The 17,317-nt window shown below is 43.1% G+C and overlaps 2 protein-coding genes across 3 annotated transcripts in view; one reads left to right on the forward strand and one right to left on the reverse strand.

Annotated features, from left to right (window-relative positions):
- The first annotated feature begins 3,762 nt into the window (after window positions 1–3,762).
- LOC120062108 (CD40 ligand-like) lies at window positions 3,763–8,041 on the forward strand. The gene is made up of 5 exons (XM_039011919.1): window positions 3,763–3,945; window positions 4,680–4,814; window positions 4,934–4,955; window positions 7,175–7,261; window positions 7,674–8,041. The coding sequence occupies exons 1-5, from the start codon at window positions 3,763–3,765 to the stop codon at window positions 8,039–8,041; spliced, it is 795 nt and encodes a 264-aa protein (XP_038867847.1).
- A 1,502-nt stretch (window positions 8,042–9,543) lies between these two features.
- The window catches only part of LOC120062319 (rho guanine nucleotide exchange factor 6-like), a 30,795-nt gene continuing 23,021 nt past the window's right edge, over window positions 9,544–17,317 (reverse strand). Inside the window, exons 16-22 of one of the 2 annotated variants that reach the window (XM_039012195.1) lie at window positions 16,918–17,082; window positions 15,934–15,954; window positions 14,902–14,995; window positions 13,955–14,056; window positions 13,644–13,743; window positions 12,317–12,371; window positions 9,544–12,148 (exon numbers count right to left, since the gene is read on the reverse strand). In XM_039012195.1, the coding sequence (XP_038868123.1) occupies window positions 12,026–12,148; window positions 12,317–12,371; window positions 13,644–13,743; window positions 13,955–14,056; window positions 14,902–14,995; window positions 15,934–15,954; window positions 16,918–17,082 (660 nt within the window). In that variant the 3' untranslated portion in view covers window positions 9,544–12,025. The remainder of the gene's footprint in view (window positions 12,149–12,316; window positions 12,372–13,643; window positions 13,744–13,954; window positions 14,057–14,901; window positions 14,996–15,933; window positions 15,955–16,917; window positions 17,083–17,317) is intronic. The other variant, XM_039012196.1, reaches the window with a different exon arrangement.

Here is a 17,317-nt window from a genome sequence, read left to right on the forward strand (position 1 = left end):
GAGGTAGTGTGGTCTACAGCTTATAATGAGATACTCTATCTACTTTGAGAGTTTATCTGTATTTTTCCTAGCTGTCTACACACCACCACAGACCGATGCTGGCACTAAGACCACACTCAATGAGCTGTATTCCGCCATAAGCAAAGAGGAAAACGCTCATCCAGAGGCGGCGCTCCTAGTGAACTTTAATGCAGGGAAACTTAAATCAGTTTTACCAAATTTCTATCAGCATGTTAAATGTGCAACCAGAGAAAAAGAACTCTATACCACCTATACTCCACTCCACACACAGAGACACGTACATCGGATTCTTCTGATGGCATTGAGGAGTACACAACATCAGTCATTGGCTTCATCAATAAGTGCATCGATGACGTCGTCCCCACAGTGACCGTACGTACATACCCCAACCAGAAGCCATGGATTACAGGCAACATCCGCACTGAGCTAAAGGCTAGAGCTGCTGCTTTCAAGGAGCGGGACTCTAACCCGGAAGCCTATAAGAAATCCCGCTAGGACCTCAGATGAACCATCAAATAGGCAAAGTGTCAATACAGGACTAAGATCGAATCGTACTACACCGGCTCCGACGCTCGTCGGATGTGGTAGGGCTTGCAAACCATTAGACTACAAAGGGAAGCACAGCCGAGAGCTGCCTAGTGACACAAGCCTACCAGATGAGCTAAACTACTTCTATGCTCACTTTGAGACAAATAACACAAACATGCATGAGAGCACCAGCTGTTCCGGATGACTGTGTGATCACGCTCTCCGTAGCCGATGTGAGTAAGACCTTTTAAACAGGTTAACATTCACAAGGCCGCAGGGCCAGACGGATTACCAGGACGTGCACTGCGAGCATGCGCTGACCAACTGGCAAGTGTCTTCACTGACATCGTCAACCTCTCCCTGTCCGAGGTCTGTAATACCAACATGTTTTAAGGAGACCACCATAGTCCCTGTGCCCAAGAACACTAAGGTAACCTGCCTAAATGACTACCGACTCGTAGAACTCACATCTGTAGCCATGAAGTGCTTTAAATGGCTCACATCAACACCATTATCCCAGAAACTCTAGACCCACCCCGATTTGCATACCGCCCTAACAGATCCACAAGTGATGCAATCTCTATTGCACTCCACACTGCCCTTTCCCACCTGGACAAAAGGAACACCTGTGTGAGAATGCTATTCATTGATTACAACTCAGCGTTCAACACCATTGTGCCCTCAAAGCTCATCACTACGCTAAGGACCCTAGGACTAAACACCTCCCTCTGCATCTAGATCCAGGACTTCCTAACGGGCCGCCCCCAGGTGGTAAGGGTAGGTAACAACACATCCGCCACGCTGAACCTCAACACAGGGGCCCCACAGGGGTACGTGCTCAGTCCCCTCCTGCACTCCCTGTTTACTCATGACTTCACGGCCAGGCACAACTCCAACACCATCATTGAGTTTGCCTATGACACAACAGTGGTAGGCCTGATCACCGACAACGACGAGAAAGCCTATAGGGAGGAAGTCAGAGACCTGGCCGTGTGGTGCCAGGACAACAACCTCTCCCTCAATGTAATCAAGACAAAGGAGATGATTGTGGACTACAGGAAAAGGAGGACTGAGCACGCCCCCTTTCTCATCGACGGGGCTGTAGTGGAGCAGGTTGAGCGCTCCAAGTTCCTTGGTGTCCACATCACCAACAAACTAACATGGTTCAAGCACACCAAGACAGTCGTGAAGACTGAAAAGATTTGGCATGGGTCCTCAGATCCTTAAAAGGTTCCACAGCTGCACCATCAAGGGCATCCTGACTGGTTGCATCACTGCCTGGTATGGCAACTGCTCGGCCTCCGACCGCAAGGCACTACAGAAGGTAGTGTGTACGGCCCGGTACATAACCGGGGCCAAGCTTCCTGCCACCCAGGACCTCTATACCAGGCAGTATCAGAGGAACGCCCTAAAAAATTGTCAGGCTCCAGCCACCCTAGTCATAGACTGTTCTCTCTGCTACCGCAGAGTGGAACCGGAGCACCAAGTCTAGGTCTTTGAGGCTTCTAAACAGCTTCTACCCCAAGTCTATGTCCTTGAGTCTTCTAAACAGCTTCTACCCCCAAGCCATAAGACTCCTGAACATCTAATCAAATAACTACACAGACAATTTGCATTGCCCCCCCCCCCTGTTTTACACTGCTGCTACTCTGTTATTATCTATGCATAGTCACTTTAATAACTCTACCTACATGTACATATTACCTCGACTAACCGGTGCCCTCGCACATTGACTCTATATACAGGAGGTACCGGTACAGTCTCACTATTGTTATTTTACTGCTGCTCTTTAACTACTTGTTACTTTTTCTTATTCATATTTTTTTAAACTGCATTGTTGGTTAGGGGCTTGTAAATAAGCATTTCACTGTAAGGTGAACACACCTGTTGTATGTGACAAATACAATTTGATTTATTTGCTCTATTTTTTTGGATCAACTGATTCAGTGGAAGTATAGAAAAGAAATGACACATTTGTGAATCATATCCTGTGTGAGACGGTCAGAAAGGTTAGCCACCAGTTTTCACTTCCACTTTCTTTGCAGGGTGCAGTGTGTGATAAACAACCCAGCTAACAATTCTAGGGGGAGAGAATGTTCTTGTAATGTTCTCCTGATGTTTGTGCCCATTTTTTCCTTTAGTTATGGGAACATTCTATGTATGTTAGCAAAAACCTCCGGAGAACTTATTTAGCATGTTTTGGCATTAGACTTAAGAGAACATTCCCTTTCAAGGACAGTCTCGTTAAAAAGAAGCGTTCGTACTACTTCCTATTCAAAGTGCTCTGAACAAATTGTCAAACAGAATATGGTTACCATGTTTACTGAATATCCTAAATTAATGTTCTAGACACGTGTCATGGGAACGTTGCAAGTACATGCCTAACCAATGATGTTTAAAACAAATGTGGTGGCATAGCAGGAAGATCAGATTAACCAAAAAGTTGTGAGTCTTAGGTGAGGACATGTGGAATAATAACTGTGGAATAATAACTGTATAAATGAACAATGTAATCATGTGTCAAATATGTAAGTTGAAAACATTGTATATTAAAAGCACTGTTTGTGTGGATGTCCCTAACCTTGACAACAGACAACGAGCTGTGAATGGATCAGTGGTTCACCAATCAGGGCCTTGATGGGATCTGAAATGGTAAAAAAATATATATTTGTCCTTTCAACTGTAAACCTATGAAAACGTTTGATTCAATTGAAATATCTAACATGCCCAACTCTAAACAGAAATATATAGATGCATCTCTAGGTGCTGGTTGAATTGTTTTCTGTCAGATGGACAAATTTCAGCCAAAAAGCCTTGGTCAGCAAATGCATTGATTGTGCAACATTCAAACTCTTCTTTAGGTGATTTCCATCAGCATTTCTACTAAGCTCTATCATATCACACACCAATCACTTCAAGAAAGGAACCTTTTGGAATCAGTCCCTGGGTAAACGTGGACTGGAGAAGCCAACAGGTAAAAATGGGATTGTTTAGAGAGGTTGATGCATTCAAATCAAACTCAGACACAATGTACACACACACACACACACACAGACATGCACTCAGAGGTACACACCTAAAAGTCGAGAGCTTCCGGGAAGTGGCCTCTGAAGAACACACTTGCTAGTGACAGTCGACTGACAGTAGCTATTCAGAAGTGAATGGTGTGTGAAGGCAGCCCGACCTCCCCAGAGTAAATCTCTCTGCACCACCATGATCAACATGTACCAGACCAACCTGCCTCCACCACCGATCCCCCCCCGGCTAGGCTCTGTCAAGTCAGCACCAGGCCCGGGCCACAACAAACCTCTCCTCGGGTTCCTCATTGGTATGATAGTGCTCCAAATGCTGCTACTACTGGGGGGATTCACCTACCTGTACCACAAGGAAAACAAGGTAAGAACTCACCTTTCTAGATATGGTTATACATGTATTAGTTTCTTAGTGCCACGTTCAAAACTATCATAGATCATGGATACAAGTTTATTTTTGGTAACACTTTAATTGGATAAGTCCATCCGTGAATGCTCTACAGACTCTCAATAGCATTTCAACTAACTGTCTACGAACACTAGTCCTTATCCTAACCTTTATTCTAAACCTAACCCTAACCTTAGCCAGCAGTTGCTTATGAACAGATAGTATGACCACCTGTAGAGCATATCTAGACGAACTATCCGGACTACCCAAATAAAGTGTGACCCGTTTAATTATTTTATAGCTGAAATCTATCCTGAACTCTACTAGAGAGAGATATTGTTTGAATATGACTGCCGTCGGCTATACGTGACATAGTATAGTGTATTTTCAAAGAGCATTGTGGTTTACAGAGTAAGAGCGTCTTTTCAACATCTAAAGTATTTCAGTTTCAACCTAGGCCTACTATTCTTCAAGCACAGGAAACAACCTCCGTTATAAAACAATTAAAATAGGTTCATGAGAACATTTTCCATGACCAGAATAAACATTCAACAGAAACATTTAGAAACAGCACATACAAAACAACTGCTTAGTCCTAACATGCTTCATGAGCTTGTCCTGATGTGAACTTGAAAGACACGTGATCCTCCTTAATCAATGCTGATATTAAATATAATGTTAACATTAATTCCTGCTTTGTTTGGGCTCAGTATGACGAGGACTTTGAACACAAGTACCTGGATGACATGATTGTCCTGAGGAGACTTGGGGAGTGTGAGAAAGACAGCCAGTCAATGCTGGACTGTGAGAAGCTTGTGGAGAAATACAAAAACATAATGGAAAAGGTAGGCTATGGTTTCTGAGACTCAAATTAAGATAGAGGTTTTAGGAGTACATTTGGAGAAGAAGAAATATGCAGTATTAACAGATAATTAAGCAATGCTATGCTCTCTCTCTCCTCAAGGTCTCAGAAGTGGAAGGAAAAGGTATGTCAAAATATTTAATTACATACAGTGAGCTCCAAAAGTATTGGGACAGTGACACATTTGTTGTTGTTTTGGATCTGTACTCCTGCACTTTGGAGTACAGACTATCATCTTTCATTTGAGGGTATTTTCATCCATATCGGGTGAACCGTTTAGAGATGACAGACCTTTTGTACATAGTCTGCCCATTTTAGGGGACCAAGGGTATTGGGACAAATTCTCTTATGTGAATTAAAGTAGTACAATTTTAAGTATTTGGTCCCATATTCATAGCACGCAATGACTACATCAAGCTTGTGACTACACCTTTGTAGGATGCATTTGCTGTTTGTTTTGGTTGCGTTTCAGATTACGCTGTGCCCAATCGAAATTGCTGATAAATAATGTATTGTCTTACTTTTATTGTAAATAAGAATAGAATATGTTTCTAAACACTTCTGCATTAAAGTGGATGCTACCATGATTACAGATAATCCTGAATGAATCGTGGATAATGATGAGTGAGAAAGTTAGACACACAATTATCATACCTCCCCAAAAAACAATGCTAACCTCAACTGCCATTGTAATGGTGAGAGGTTAGCATGTCTTGGGGGTATGACAGTTGTGCGACTCCACAATGACACAATACATTATTTACCATTCATTATTATTGGGCACAAAATAATCTGAAACACAACCAAAACAAACAGCAAATGCATCCAACAAGTGTGTCACAAGCTTGGATGTACTTAATTCATTGCATGCTAGGAATATGGGACCAAATACTTAACTTTTGACTACTTTAATACATAAGTGAATTTGTCCCAATACTTTTGGTCCCCTAAAATGGGTGGAGTATGTACAAAAAGTGCTGTAATTTCTAAGCAGTTCACCCAATATGGATGAACATATCCTGAAATTAAAGCTGACAGTCTGCACTTTAACCTCAGTCAATGTATCACTTCAAATCCAAAGTGCTGGAGTACAGAGCCAAAACAACAACATGTGTCACCGTCCAAATACACTGCTCAAAAAAATAAAGGGAACACTTAAACAACACAATGTAACTCCAAGTCAATCACACTTCTGTGAAATCAAACTGTCCACTTAGGAAGCAACACTGATTGACAATAAATTTCACATGCTGTTGTGCAAATGGAATAGACAACAGGTGGAAATGTGCATGTGTCTGCTCAAACGGTCAGAAACAGACTCCATGAGGGTGGTATGAGGGCCCGACGTCCACAGGTGGGGGTTGTGCTTACAGCCCAACACTGTGCAGGACGTTTGGCATTTGCCAGAGAACACCAAGATTGGCAAATTCGCCACTGGTGCCCTGTGCTTTTCACAGATGAAAGCAGGTTCACACTGAGCACATGTGACAGACATGACAGAGTCTGGAGACGCCGTGGAGAACGTTCTGCTGCCTGCAACATCCTCCAGCATGACCGGTTTGGCGGTGGGTCAGTCATGGTGTGGGGTGGCATTTCTTTGGGGGGCCGCACAGCCCTCCATGTGCTCACCAGAGGTAGCCTGACTGCCATTAGGTACCGAGATGAGATCCTCAGACCCCTTGTGAGACCATATGCTGGTGCGGTTGGCCCTGGGTTCCTCCTAATGCAAGACAATGCTAGACCTCATGTGGCTGGAGTGTGTCAGCAGTTCCTGCAAGAGGAAGGCATTGATGCTATGGACTGGCCCGCCCGTTCCCCAGACCTGAATCCAATTGAGCACATCTGGGACATCATGTCTCGCTCCATCCACCAACGCCACGTTGCACCACAGACTGTCCAGGAGTTGGCGGATGCTTTAGTCCAGGTCTGGGAGGAGATCCCTCAGGAGACCATCCGCCACCTCATCAGGAGCATGCCCAGGCGTTGTAGGGAGGTCATACAGGCACGTGGAGGCCACACACACTACTGAGCCTCATTTTGACTTGTTTTAAGGACATTACATCAAAGTTGGATCAGCCTGTAGTGTGGTTTTCCACTTTAATTTTTGTGTGATTTTGTTGTCAGCACATTCAACTATGTAAAGAAAAAAGTATTTAATAAGAATATTTCATTCATTCAGATCTAGGATGTGTTATTTTAGTGTTCCCTTTATTTTTTTGAGCAGTGTACTTTTGGAGCTCTTTATATGTGTTCCTGTACTTCACCTGCTTTACTTGCCACACTGTCAGCAGAGAACCTCCTATTCTGAGAGGGTGAAGACTGACTGTCTGTTCTCCATTTCAGCTGTCAAACTCACTGGGGGTTTGCTCTCGAATGGAGCCATGGCACGCATGATAGTCAAGCAACCTGTGGTTGGTGCACTCCCTTCATGTAAGAGATGTTACTTATCACGAACATTCTTGGTTTGTCTTTTTCCTATGGAATTGCAGCCTCAATTCAAGATAAGAGTGTCAGTATGAGGTACTACATAAAACCATGACTACATGGAACTCTTAACTAATGTAAGCAGTAAAATCTGATTCAAACAAAAGAACTACACCTTATGGAACAACGCCGACAGTGAAGACACACACACACGCTAACACATACACACATCGATTTTGTATTGTAGATATGTTGTAGTAGTGTAATAATGTATTGCGAAGTGTAACGTTTGAACTGTATGTACATTTCCTTAATGTTGCTGGACCCCAGGAAGAGTAGCTGCTGCTGCTTTGGCAGAAACTAATGGGGATCCATAATAAATGCACATTCTTAAAAGATAAATTGTTTGGTTGAACAGCAAAGTATCTGGAGTGGAACATAGGCCACTCAGTGCTGAGGAACGTCCAGTACTTCAAGTCCAGCTGGCTGAAGGTTCAGCAGTCTGGAGACTACGACATTTACTCCCAGGTGGCCTTCTCCAAATGGCACCCCAAAACCCCTCTGGCCAGCCGGGTGAAGCTGAGGAAGGGGGAGACAGGAGAGGAGAAGAACCTGATGACAGCCTACTGCAGCCTGGGGGACCAGAATCGTACAGACGTGTGTACGGCCTTCCAGGGAGGAGTGTTTAGTCTGGAGCCTGAAGACCAGATCTCTGTGTGGGTGACGGACCCCAGCCTGGTCAACTATGAGGAGGGGACGACCACCTTTGGATTATATAAACTGTAGGCTAGACATTACCTACAGTATGGAGAGGATGGACTCTATTACTTTGGATTATTACTGTATTGGAGTGATGGGTGGAATCAAAGCCCTGCGTGCTGTTGGATTTGGTACAGGACTGATCACAGATCTGCTCATGGACTACAATTTGAACATCTTTCTAAAAAAAGGCCATGGTGAAAGGAATCCCTGGAACTTATCGCTGTTGATTGGATAACCTGCTCTCCCTGGCAATGACTGTGTATTTATTGTGACGGATGGTGTCTGTATAGTTAATAAATTATTATATTTTAATTTAAAACGTGCTTGATTATTTGAATTAAAAATAACCATATCTCTGTGGTAAGTTTCCAATTGGTTTATCGCATACAGTATCATCTCAGTGCTTGGAACTGACACAACCCGTGAAACCTTTATTTCCACAAGCCCCCCCGCAATTTCGTGGGTTGCTAAGCATAATTATCAAACTAAATGGTGTGTTTGACTCATCACCACAGACAAATGTCATGTACTTTATGGTTATGGTCCCCAACACAACTTATGAAACCAAGTTGAAAAAAAAAGAAAAAGTGTCTCACGCAAACCTTCTGCAGCAATGTTGCATCCCCTCACAACAAACGCTGCAGTAACCTCTAGAATTAGCACCAGAGCAAAAAGATCTGTGCAACAAAACCAGACAGGTCTAATGAAAATCAGTGCGTTTCATGAGGATGCTGTGACAGCAATATGAGGTCTTCACAGAGGGCACTGACTAAGCCATTTTGTATACTGTAGTAACAGCTACTCCAGGGGTATTCAAATCTTACCCTACGACAGCGCTTCCCAAACTCGGTCCTGGGGACCCAAAGGGGTGAACGTTTTCTTTTTGTCTGTAGCGTTACACAGCCGATTAATTAAAAAAAAGAATCAAAGCTCGATGATGAGTTGATTATTTTAATCAGATGTGTAGTGCTAACCAAAACGTGCACCCCTTGGGGTCCCCATGACACAGTTTGGGAAACGCTGCCCCACGAGGTCCGGAGTACTGCTGTCTTTCTGTTCTACCTGAATTAATTGCACCATCTTGTCCCAGGTCTAAATCAGTCCTGATTTAGAGGGGAAGAATTAAAGAGCAGTGAAACTGGCTTTCAGGTTTCGATTGGGATTTCAGGGATACAATGACTAATCTGGTTTATAAAAACAGTACGAACGTATGGCGACAAACTCCACACAGCCCTGCCGTCATATAGACCATTCCACTCCAGAGGTAGAGGAGTTGTTGAGCTGCATGGAAAGAGTAAGTCTACAGAGCAGAGGTGCAGCGTACCCTGTCAGGAGGTGAAGTGGCTTTCACAGGATGTCATCTTTACTCAGTCATTCCATCCCGTCATGGGTCTCTCTCAACATACGCTAGTCACTGTAGCGTGGTCTATGTACCTGTGCAATCACTCAGAAGTGGAGAACAGGTGGAACGCAGTTTACCAATGGACTTTTCCAGCATGAAAGAAAAACTGATGAATCACAACGGATCAAGTTTGATTTTTATTAAAAGAATGACCATACTGAAAACATGACAGTATGCCGCCACTAGAAGGAAAAAAATGCCTTACAATAGAGTTATAATTTGCGTCAAACAACTTTTTCAAATGATACACATGGAGTGGTCTGCCGACAAGTCGTCATGAGCAGGATGGAACAGTCCAAGTGCTCGCTTAGGCTATCAGGCATTGAAAACTTTAAGACACTTTATGAAGAAAACAAAATGCATTGATAAAAATATTGATGGTAAAAATAATCTCAGCAATAAAACAAACAAACAATACTGAAGGACATTTGTACAGGTGACAAAACATGTGGAGTTGACCTGACAGACCGTGGGACCTGAACACAACAGCTTGTAACAGTATACTGCTATACATCAGGACTACAGAGAACACAGTGGCCAGGAAACAGGGACAAGGCAATAGGCCCATTTGGTTAAGGGGGTGAAAGAGTCATCATCACTGTACATTAACAGAGATACGTTTCTTTATACATTCTGGTCTACTGCCCAACTGACTGTCTCAGAGTGACACTAAAGTAAAAACAGTCATACTGAAGTGGTCACATTGCATTTTCATGAAGTTCCTACTGTCACTCTGCAGTATGAGGTTGACATCAGGTCCTACAGTGCATGCACTGCACGTCATCCTGGGAGGAAGTGCTGTGATTCAACTGAATAATCTTTCACCTAAGGCCTTGACATAAGGCATCAAAGCCCGGTTCACATTGAATTGTTACACGACCCTTACCTGTCCCCATGAACGTCTAAACAGTGCCATCAGCCCCATTGAAAATGGGAAACATGACAGAAAACCTGTGCATGTAAATCCCTGCCACTTCCTCTGTACCTCATAACTTAATCCACTGTGATCAGGAGGCCCTTGATCCCACTACTCATACTTTACACTCTCCATCAACACAATCAAAGTGGGGACATATCTCCATCTGCATTAACTCATGAGAAAGAAGCATAAGAACGACAGACCAGGGACGAAATTTACAAACCGTCCAAGAAACGGATCATCTTTGTTCCCTTTTAGACCATAATTAGTTAAGATTAAAAAAATGGACAGGAGGGTCCTGATCCTAGAACAGCAGTCCTACTCAGACACTCTGAAAATGGGCGCAGGACACTGATGCAATGAGACTTCCTTGGAATGTAACCCTAACTCACATTGTGGGACAGTTTACGACGTACAAATAACATTGTTCCTGTGGTACCAAATTCTTAAAATCAAAATGGGTCGTGTTTTGTCTTCCCCAATGGACAATGCCAAATAAATAAAGATCACTTTTTAAAAAATCCTTAGGTTATCATTCTGTAGAGGTGGTTTCTGCGGTGCGGGTTGGTTTAAGGCAGAAACCCAGAGACCGCCCCATGTGGGTTCCCAGTACCATATAACCTACATACAATACACACGTCTCTACCTACATAATGAAATGTTTTCATGGAAAATAAATAAGCAATATATATTCTTTAACTCCCGAATAAAGCAAAGCTATGTATTATTAGTACATGTATTTAATTGTTATATCATTTCGGTAAGAAAGTATAGGCCACACCGTTGTCATCTTTACATGTGTCTATTTTATACGCAATACACCATATACGGGTATTCTATTTGTTATATATCTATATCCCTGAAAGCTTTGGCCTATATATTGATTGTCACATCTAATGTGTGACAATATCATAAAAATACTGTACATCCATGCAGATTGTAAGAAACACAGTCAAGGACATTATTCACTAATGTTAACACCAGCGTGGATATGAGCGGTATTGAAATCCACTTACCATGAGCTAGAGGACTGTTTGATAGTTCATGGATAGGTCTCACCCATCTGAAATGAAAAGCTAAAGCTTTGAGGACTATGAAATAGCTTGGAGACGCAGAGTCTCACGTCTTGAACGTGCATTCTCAAAATGCCAATGATGTTCACTAAAGCTCGACGCAAGCCTCGCTCTTTCCCGACAAGGCTGCAGGGGGTGTCCTCAACACCTAAATAAAGAAACAGTGCTGTAACAGACGTAGAGTGGGACGGATGAGCCCTAGTTATGGCTGAGGGAGTCGCTCTCCTGCTGAAACAAATGCATGCAAGAGAACACTCCATTGAACTGAAAGATGGCTTCTCGTTCCCATTAGATGTTCTATTGAAAATGTAGACACAGTAGTCCACAGTGGTGATGCAGCTGGTGACACTAGAGCAGTAGTTCTTTCTCCTTTGTCCAAAATGCTTCCATCAGAGTTGACCAGTGCCAGTAGACGGGAGGCAATCAATCAGAATTTTCGCTTCTGGTTATTCCCCCCCCTCCAAGCATCAGACCAGAGAGTTGCTCTAACCATTGTCCAGATACATGAATCCAACCCTTCTGTGTTGTAGGGATTGAAGGCAGTCACACACAGTCGCACACACACACACACACGGGCTAGGTAGGTAGGTAGTTGGGTAGGTATGGGGAGTTGTTCAGTGCCCTCCATCCTCCCAGGTACAGTCGTTCTTCTGCTTGGCCAGCTTCCTGACCACTCTCTCCAGCTCCTTACGAGACTTTTGCTCCTCCTCCAGACAATGCTTCATCCACTTATTCTCCTGACAAGACCCATACAAGTTAAATATTACACAGCACAGATGTGAGAACACACCTACACCCACAAGTATGAACCCACACAAACCACAATTACCCATTACACCAACACTACTTAACAAAAATGGCTTGTCAGCCTTTACATTTCTCAGAGTGAACAATTCTTGTTTTACCTTCTTTAATTCATGGACCTCATCCTTTAAAGCATATACTGCATCAACCAGACTCCTGCCAGTGCAGAAACAAAAAGGTTATCAGAAAGTGGGACAACAGCATATCTTAATGTCACATTATGTTCTTTGACAAAGGCTTTGGGATTTGAGTGTTCCAGGCAGTCGAACATAATTTCACAAATATTGACGAGGCAATTTCTTGCTTCTCAATGTTCAAGGTAAAACCACCACTTGCTAATACCTTAACGTTATTATGTAAAGAAATACATTTCTTAATTTTAACTGGATTAATAAATACCACAGATTTGAAAAAGCATCGTATTAGATGTGTTGAAACGACCACCTAAACAAAACTAACTGCAGATCCATGTCATACACAGGAGGGCTGGGCGATATGGCCAGGTGATATACATAATACTCTGAGTAAAAGAGAATGTTTTGGGATTTTCACCCTCCAGACATTATTTCCTAGAGGTCTTAATGATGAAATGCCTATGTATGTTATGTTGTAAATGTGAACATTTAGGATTACTCTGACGTTTTTCTTGCGCTGTAGCCGATGATTTATGAAAACTTGCTTGGTAGGTCGATGTCCTCATTGTGTTTAATACGTTTAACGTACACACTATTTCAAATATTTATGAAATGCACATTGTTATATTGGTAGCACTTATTTTTTCTCTTGACTCCAACCCCATTCGATGCGTGGAACGGATGTGGGTGGAGCCATGTCTACATAATAGTGCTAAGGCAGTGTGTCCGATACATAAAGCTTATTAAAGAGCAGTGACACTATCAAGAGCGGTGACACTATCAAGAGTGGTGCGGTGACACTATCAAGAGCGGTGACACTATCAAGAGCGGTGCGGTGACACTATCAAGAGTGGCGACACTATCAAGAGTGGTGCGGTGACACTATCAAGAGCGGTGACACTATCAAGAGTGGTGCGGTGACACTATCAAGAGCGGCGACACTATCAAGAGCGGCGACACTATCAAGAGCGGCGACACTATCAAGAGCGGTGTGCAGGTTTCTCATTTTATTCAACTGTTACCATGCACCTGCAACAAAGACAGCTAGATGTGCGAGTGCCTTTTGAATTCTGGCCAATATATCATATTGGTATCTTAAAATATACGGTATTTTATGTTTTTAATAATAAAAAAGTTCTAAAATATACTTTGAGTAGTTCATGATCTTAGGGGGCAACAAATAAGTGATTTCAAATGAGTCTTTCTCCATTCTGATGGTATACCGCCCCGCCCTAACACACAGTGTTGTAATGGTTTAATAAACGTCTATTCTCCTGAGTGGTGGCCATCTTACTTTTCCTCTATGCTTGTCTGACCGTTGTTCTTCATCTCCTCCACCATGATCTTCTCTTCCTCTGGCAGCAGGACCTGAGGGACACACACTTTCCTCACCGCTGCAGAAAGACACAATAACACACATGTAAGTCTGAGTCATTGCCATGCCTATCTATGGGCCATTAAAGGTGTGACACACACACCTTGTACCTGTTGAAATAAATTATTTGTCTGTATAACACACACATCTATGACAGGTTGAAAATATTCACTCACACACAGATGCATACAAGTGCGCGTGCCCACAGACAGACACTCTCTTCAGCTCACCTGTGCTGGCTTGATGCTGGCTGGCATGATGCTGGCTGGCCCCTGTGCAGTAGGCCTCGATCACCTTCAGAATCTGGGCATCCTCCTCCAGAGCAGCTGTACCTGTCAATCAAAGGCGCACAGGGGAAACTGGGAGTCAGGAGCCTTCTGAACCACAAAGACTGACTTTAAATTACAACATTCAACTGACACACAGACCTGACAGACAGACAGGAACAACTGATTTAGCTGCTTCATCTCTATGGTAACTGTCTGTGTGTCTGCTACAGATGGTCAGTTCCCCTCTCATTGTTCCAGTTACTTTAAATTAACTGTCTAGTTTTTCCAGATTTCTATTAAATATGACCTATAATTAATTACAATATGAGTGAAATAGTTTTCCTTCCAATAAATGGTAATGAAGTGTGTTTAAAAGCAGCTTTTCTGTGTTAGAATGGTTAAGGGCTACAACAGAATGGTGTCTACCGTCATTAAAAATATTAAATGGCAAAAGCTGATTGGCCAGCTCAGCCAACTTGACATCACGTTAAATGAGGAAACAGCAAGCATTTTTAAACAGTCTGTTTGAGTAGTATTTTTTCCCCCCGAAGTGTTTTTATTTTATTTACACTTTGGCCACAAATATGAGTATAGGATGAGTCAACAACATTATTTGGGTATGAGTTAACGGACTATGAACTTCAAAAAGTGAGATTTTACTGGACAGTTACTAGGAGCTGGATGTCTCACCTAGCGATGACACTGAATGTGTGAGGTACCATAAACCACGTGAGACATGCGTTTTGAGTTACGTGCAGTGAATTACACTGGAGTGTTGATTCACAGTGAGAGAAATGAGTTAATTGTTTAGGCAGCGACTGTATTTTGCCACGCAGTGTGAATCTGTGCTTTCCTTGGTGGCAACACATTTATGGTTTCATTTCCTAGAGTGGAATGATCAAACCTACTTTTCCGTAAGAGGAACTCATCATCGGAATGTTTTCTTTCTGCTCTGCGTTTTGGGAAGAAATTCTTAATGGGCCCAGAGCTCTTACTGGAGTCCTGTAGGAGTGACAGAACTGTTAGGAGGGTACGGTACACAGAGTCATAGCCAACACAGTGACACACACCTTCAAGCCAGGGGGAAAAACATCACAGTAAATGCAAGCCTACAGTAACACACACACATTGCCTCCATAGACGAAAACATACACGGTGACAAAGTCTTAGAAGTTCCACAAGCATGGGACAGCAGTAACCAAAGAAACCTGGGGCATGTTCATTAGGGCACGCAACAGGAAAATAAAATTATAATTTCTTATTGGAGAATTTAAGTAGCCACTCCCCGTTTCAGTCAGGTTTCTTCCATTTGGTGCCTAATGAACACAACCCTGGTATTATTTTAAACAGTTTACTTTTAGAAACAAAAATTGTCCCCTCCGAGTCATTAATTAACAGATTTTGTTTTTAGCACAACCATGTCACACACTTGGTGCTAACTGTGTGGCCTATGTCATCACATCTGCTATAATGAATCACCTTTACCATTAACGAGATCATGATTAAAATAATGAACAATTTTAAAACCCTCTTTTATGTAACCCCTCCCATTTTCAAACCTGTAAATTACCATTTATTCTTTCTTATTTGATCATATGCTAGCCAAGGTGCAACAAGAAGCAGCTTCGTTGAAAATAAAGCACACACACACATTAATTTATGCACAATGTGTCCATCTCAATAAAGATGTGTGGGATGAGTGTTTCTGCATCAAATTCTACTTGTATCCGTTACCTAGAAATAACTTTGTGTTACCTAGAAAACAGAACGTCTGCCAGAGGCTCTTGGTGAGTACGGGGATAAAAGACAGACAAGGCAGCAGAGAACACAGGAAACCAACAGCTTACAACAGAGGAAGAGGCAAACAGAGCAATGACATGCCACTTCAGCACATGCACGCACACATCCACACAGAAGGAGAGCGATAGATCTAGCCTCACCTTCAAGATAGAAGACATCCTCTACAGCAGCCAGTATGGAGATAGAGAGAGAGATAGATAGAGATATAGAGAGAAATGCATGAGAAGAAAAAAAAAGTGGGAGAAATTAGAACAGGGTGAACGGTGAAAATGTCAGTACCCCCCCTCATCCTGCAGTATGAAGAAAACAGAGTGATGATTCCACAGAACAAAAGAGAGGTAAAGAGGAGATGCATTCTCCAGAGAGGTAGAGGAGACCCCAGCTAATAGCTGCTTTAACCCTGGGGGCATAGAGCATAGTGGGTAATGCTGCACTCTAGCTTTAGAATATCGTGAAATCTCACCACAAATGACCTATTTTCAACCTACGTCATTGTACGTAACGTCTTTCTGTCAACGTTTTCATGGATCTCAGGAATCCGCAAAACGATAACCATTTTTTAAGAGGACTATTCTGGCAAAATAAATGGTCAGTGACCAAGCTCGACCTCACCGGACACTGACCACTTCCCGACCCTGTGGAGTAGCAGCTGGTGCAGCCCACCACCAGGTCAACTTGACAGCCAGACAAACGCCATTCAAAAGACAAGTCTGTACCGGAATGAATGTAGTTACTTATCACCAACACAACCCCCCCACCTTGTCTATACACTGTTTTTATATAGATTCGTTGACCCCCGTTTGCCTACTCATCTGGTAAGAGCTCTGCCCACTCAAACAGCTATATCTGACAGGGTTTTTCCATGGACCCGTTAAACTCATGTTACTGTAAAAGACAAAGCAGTGCTCTTTACCCCAGGCTCCGAATATACTTAGTGGGTGCAGGCTTTTGTCCTAACCCAGCACTATATCCTGATTCAAGTAATCAGCTATTCATCAAGAACCTGAATAGCTCCAGACTCTAGAGGGTTAGTGCTGGGCTGGAACAAAACCCTGCACCTCTCAGGTATCAAGACTGAAGAACAAAGAGATAGATGGATATTCTGTAGGTCTGGGTTGGCCTACCTCCTTGTAGCCCAGTGCAGCGGAGGGCTTGAGAGGTGGGGCGGGGCGCAGGCAGCTCAGGGACCAGGGCTTGGTGGTCTTGGGGGGCTCCAGGGGTCCCCGGTTGGCCTGGCAGGGGGTGCTGAAGCTGGGCAGGTGAGTGGGGGTGCCCAGCATACTGACCGGCTTTCAGTCAGAGAGATGAGATGTGTGAGGTTCAATGCAAGTGCCAGCCATGTGTGAAGTACAGTGGATGTTCAAATGGTTCAGCGCAATGCGAGTTCTGGATACATGTGAAGTGGTGTAGATGTTTTCATACTATGATACTAAGTCTAGAGGGAAATACAGCACAGCCATTTTGTTTAGTGAACATTCTCTACGCAACGGCACTTTCTGCATCTTTTCAAAAAGAAATCATGAA

Source organism: Salvelinus namaycush, chromosome 17 (genome assembly GCF_016432855.1).
Source record: "Salvelinus namaycush isolate Seneca chromosome 17, SaNama_1.0, whole genome shotgun sequence".
NCBI classification, from domain to species: Eukaryota; Metazoa; Chordata; class Actinopteri; order Salmoniformes; family Salmonidae; genus Salvelinus; species Salvelinus namaycush.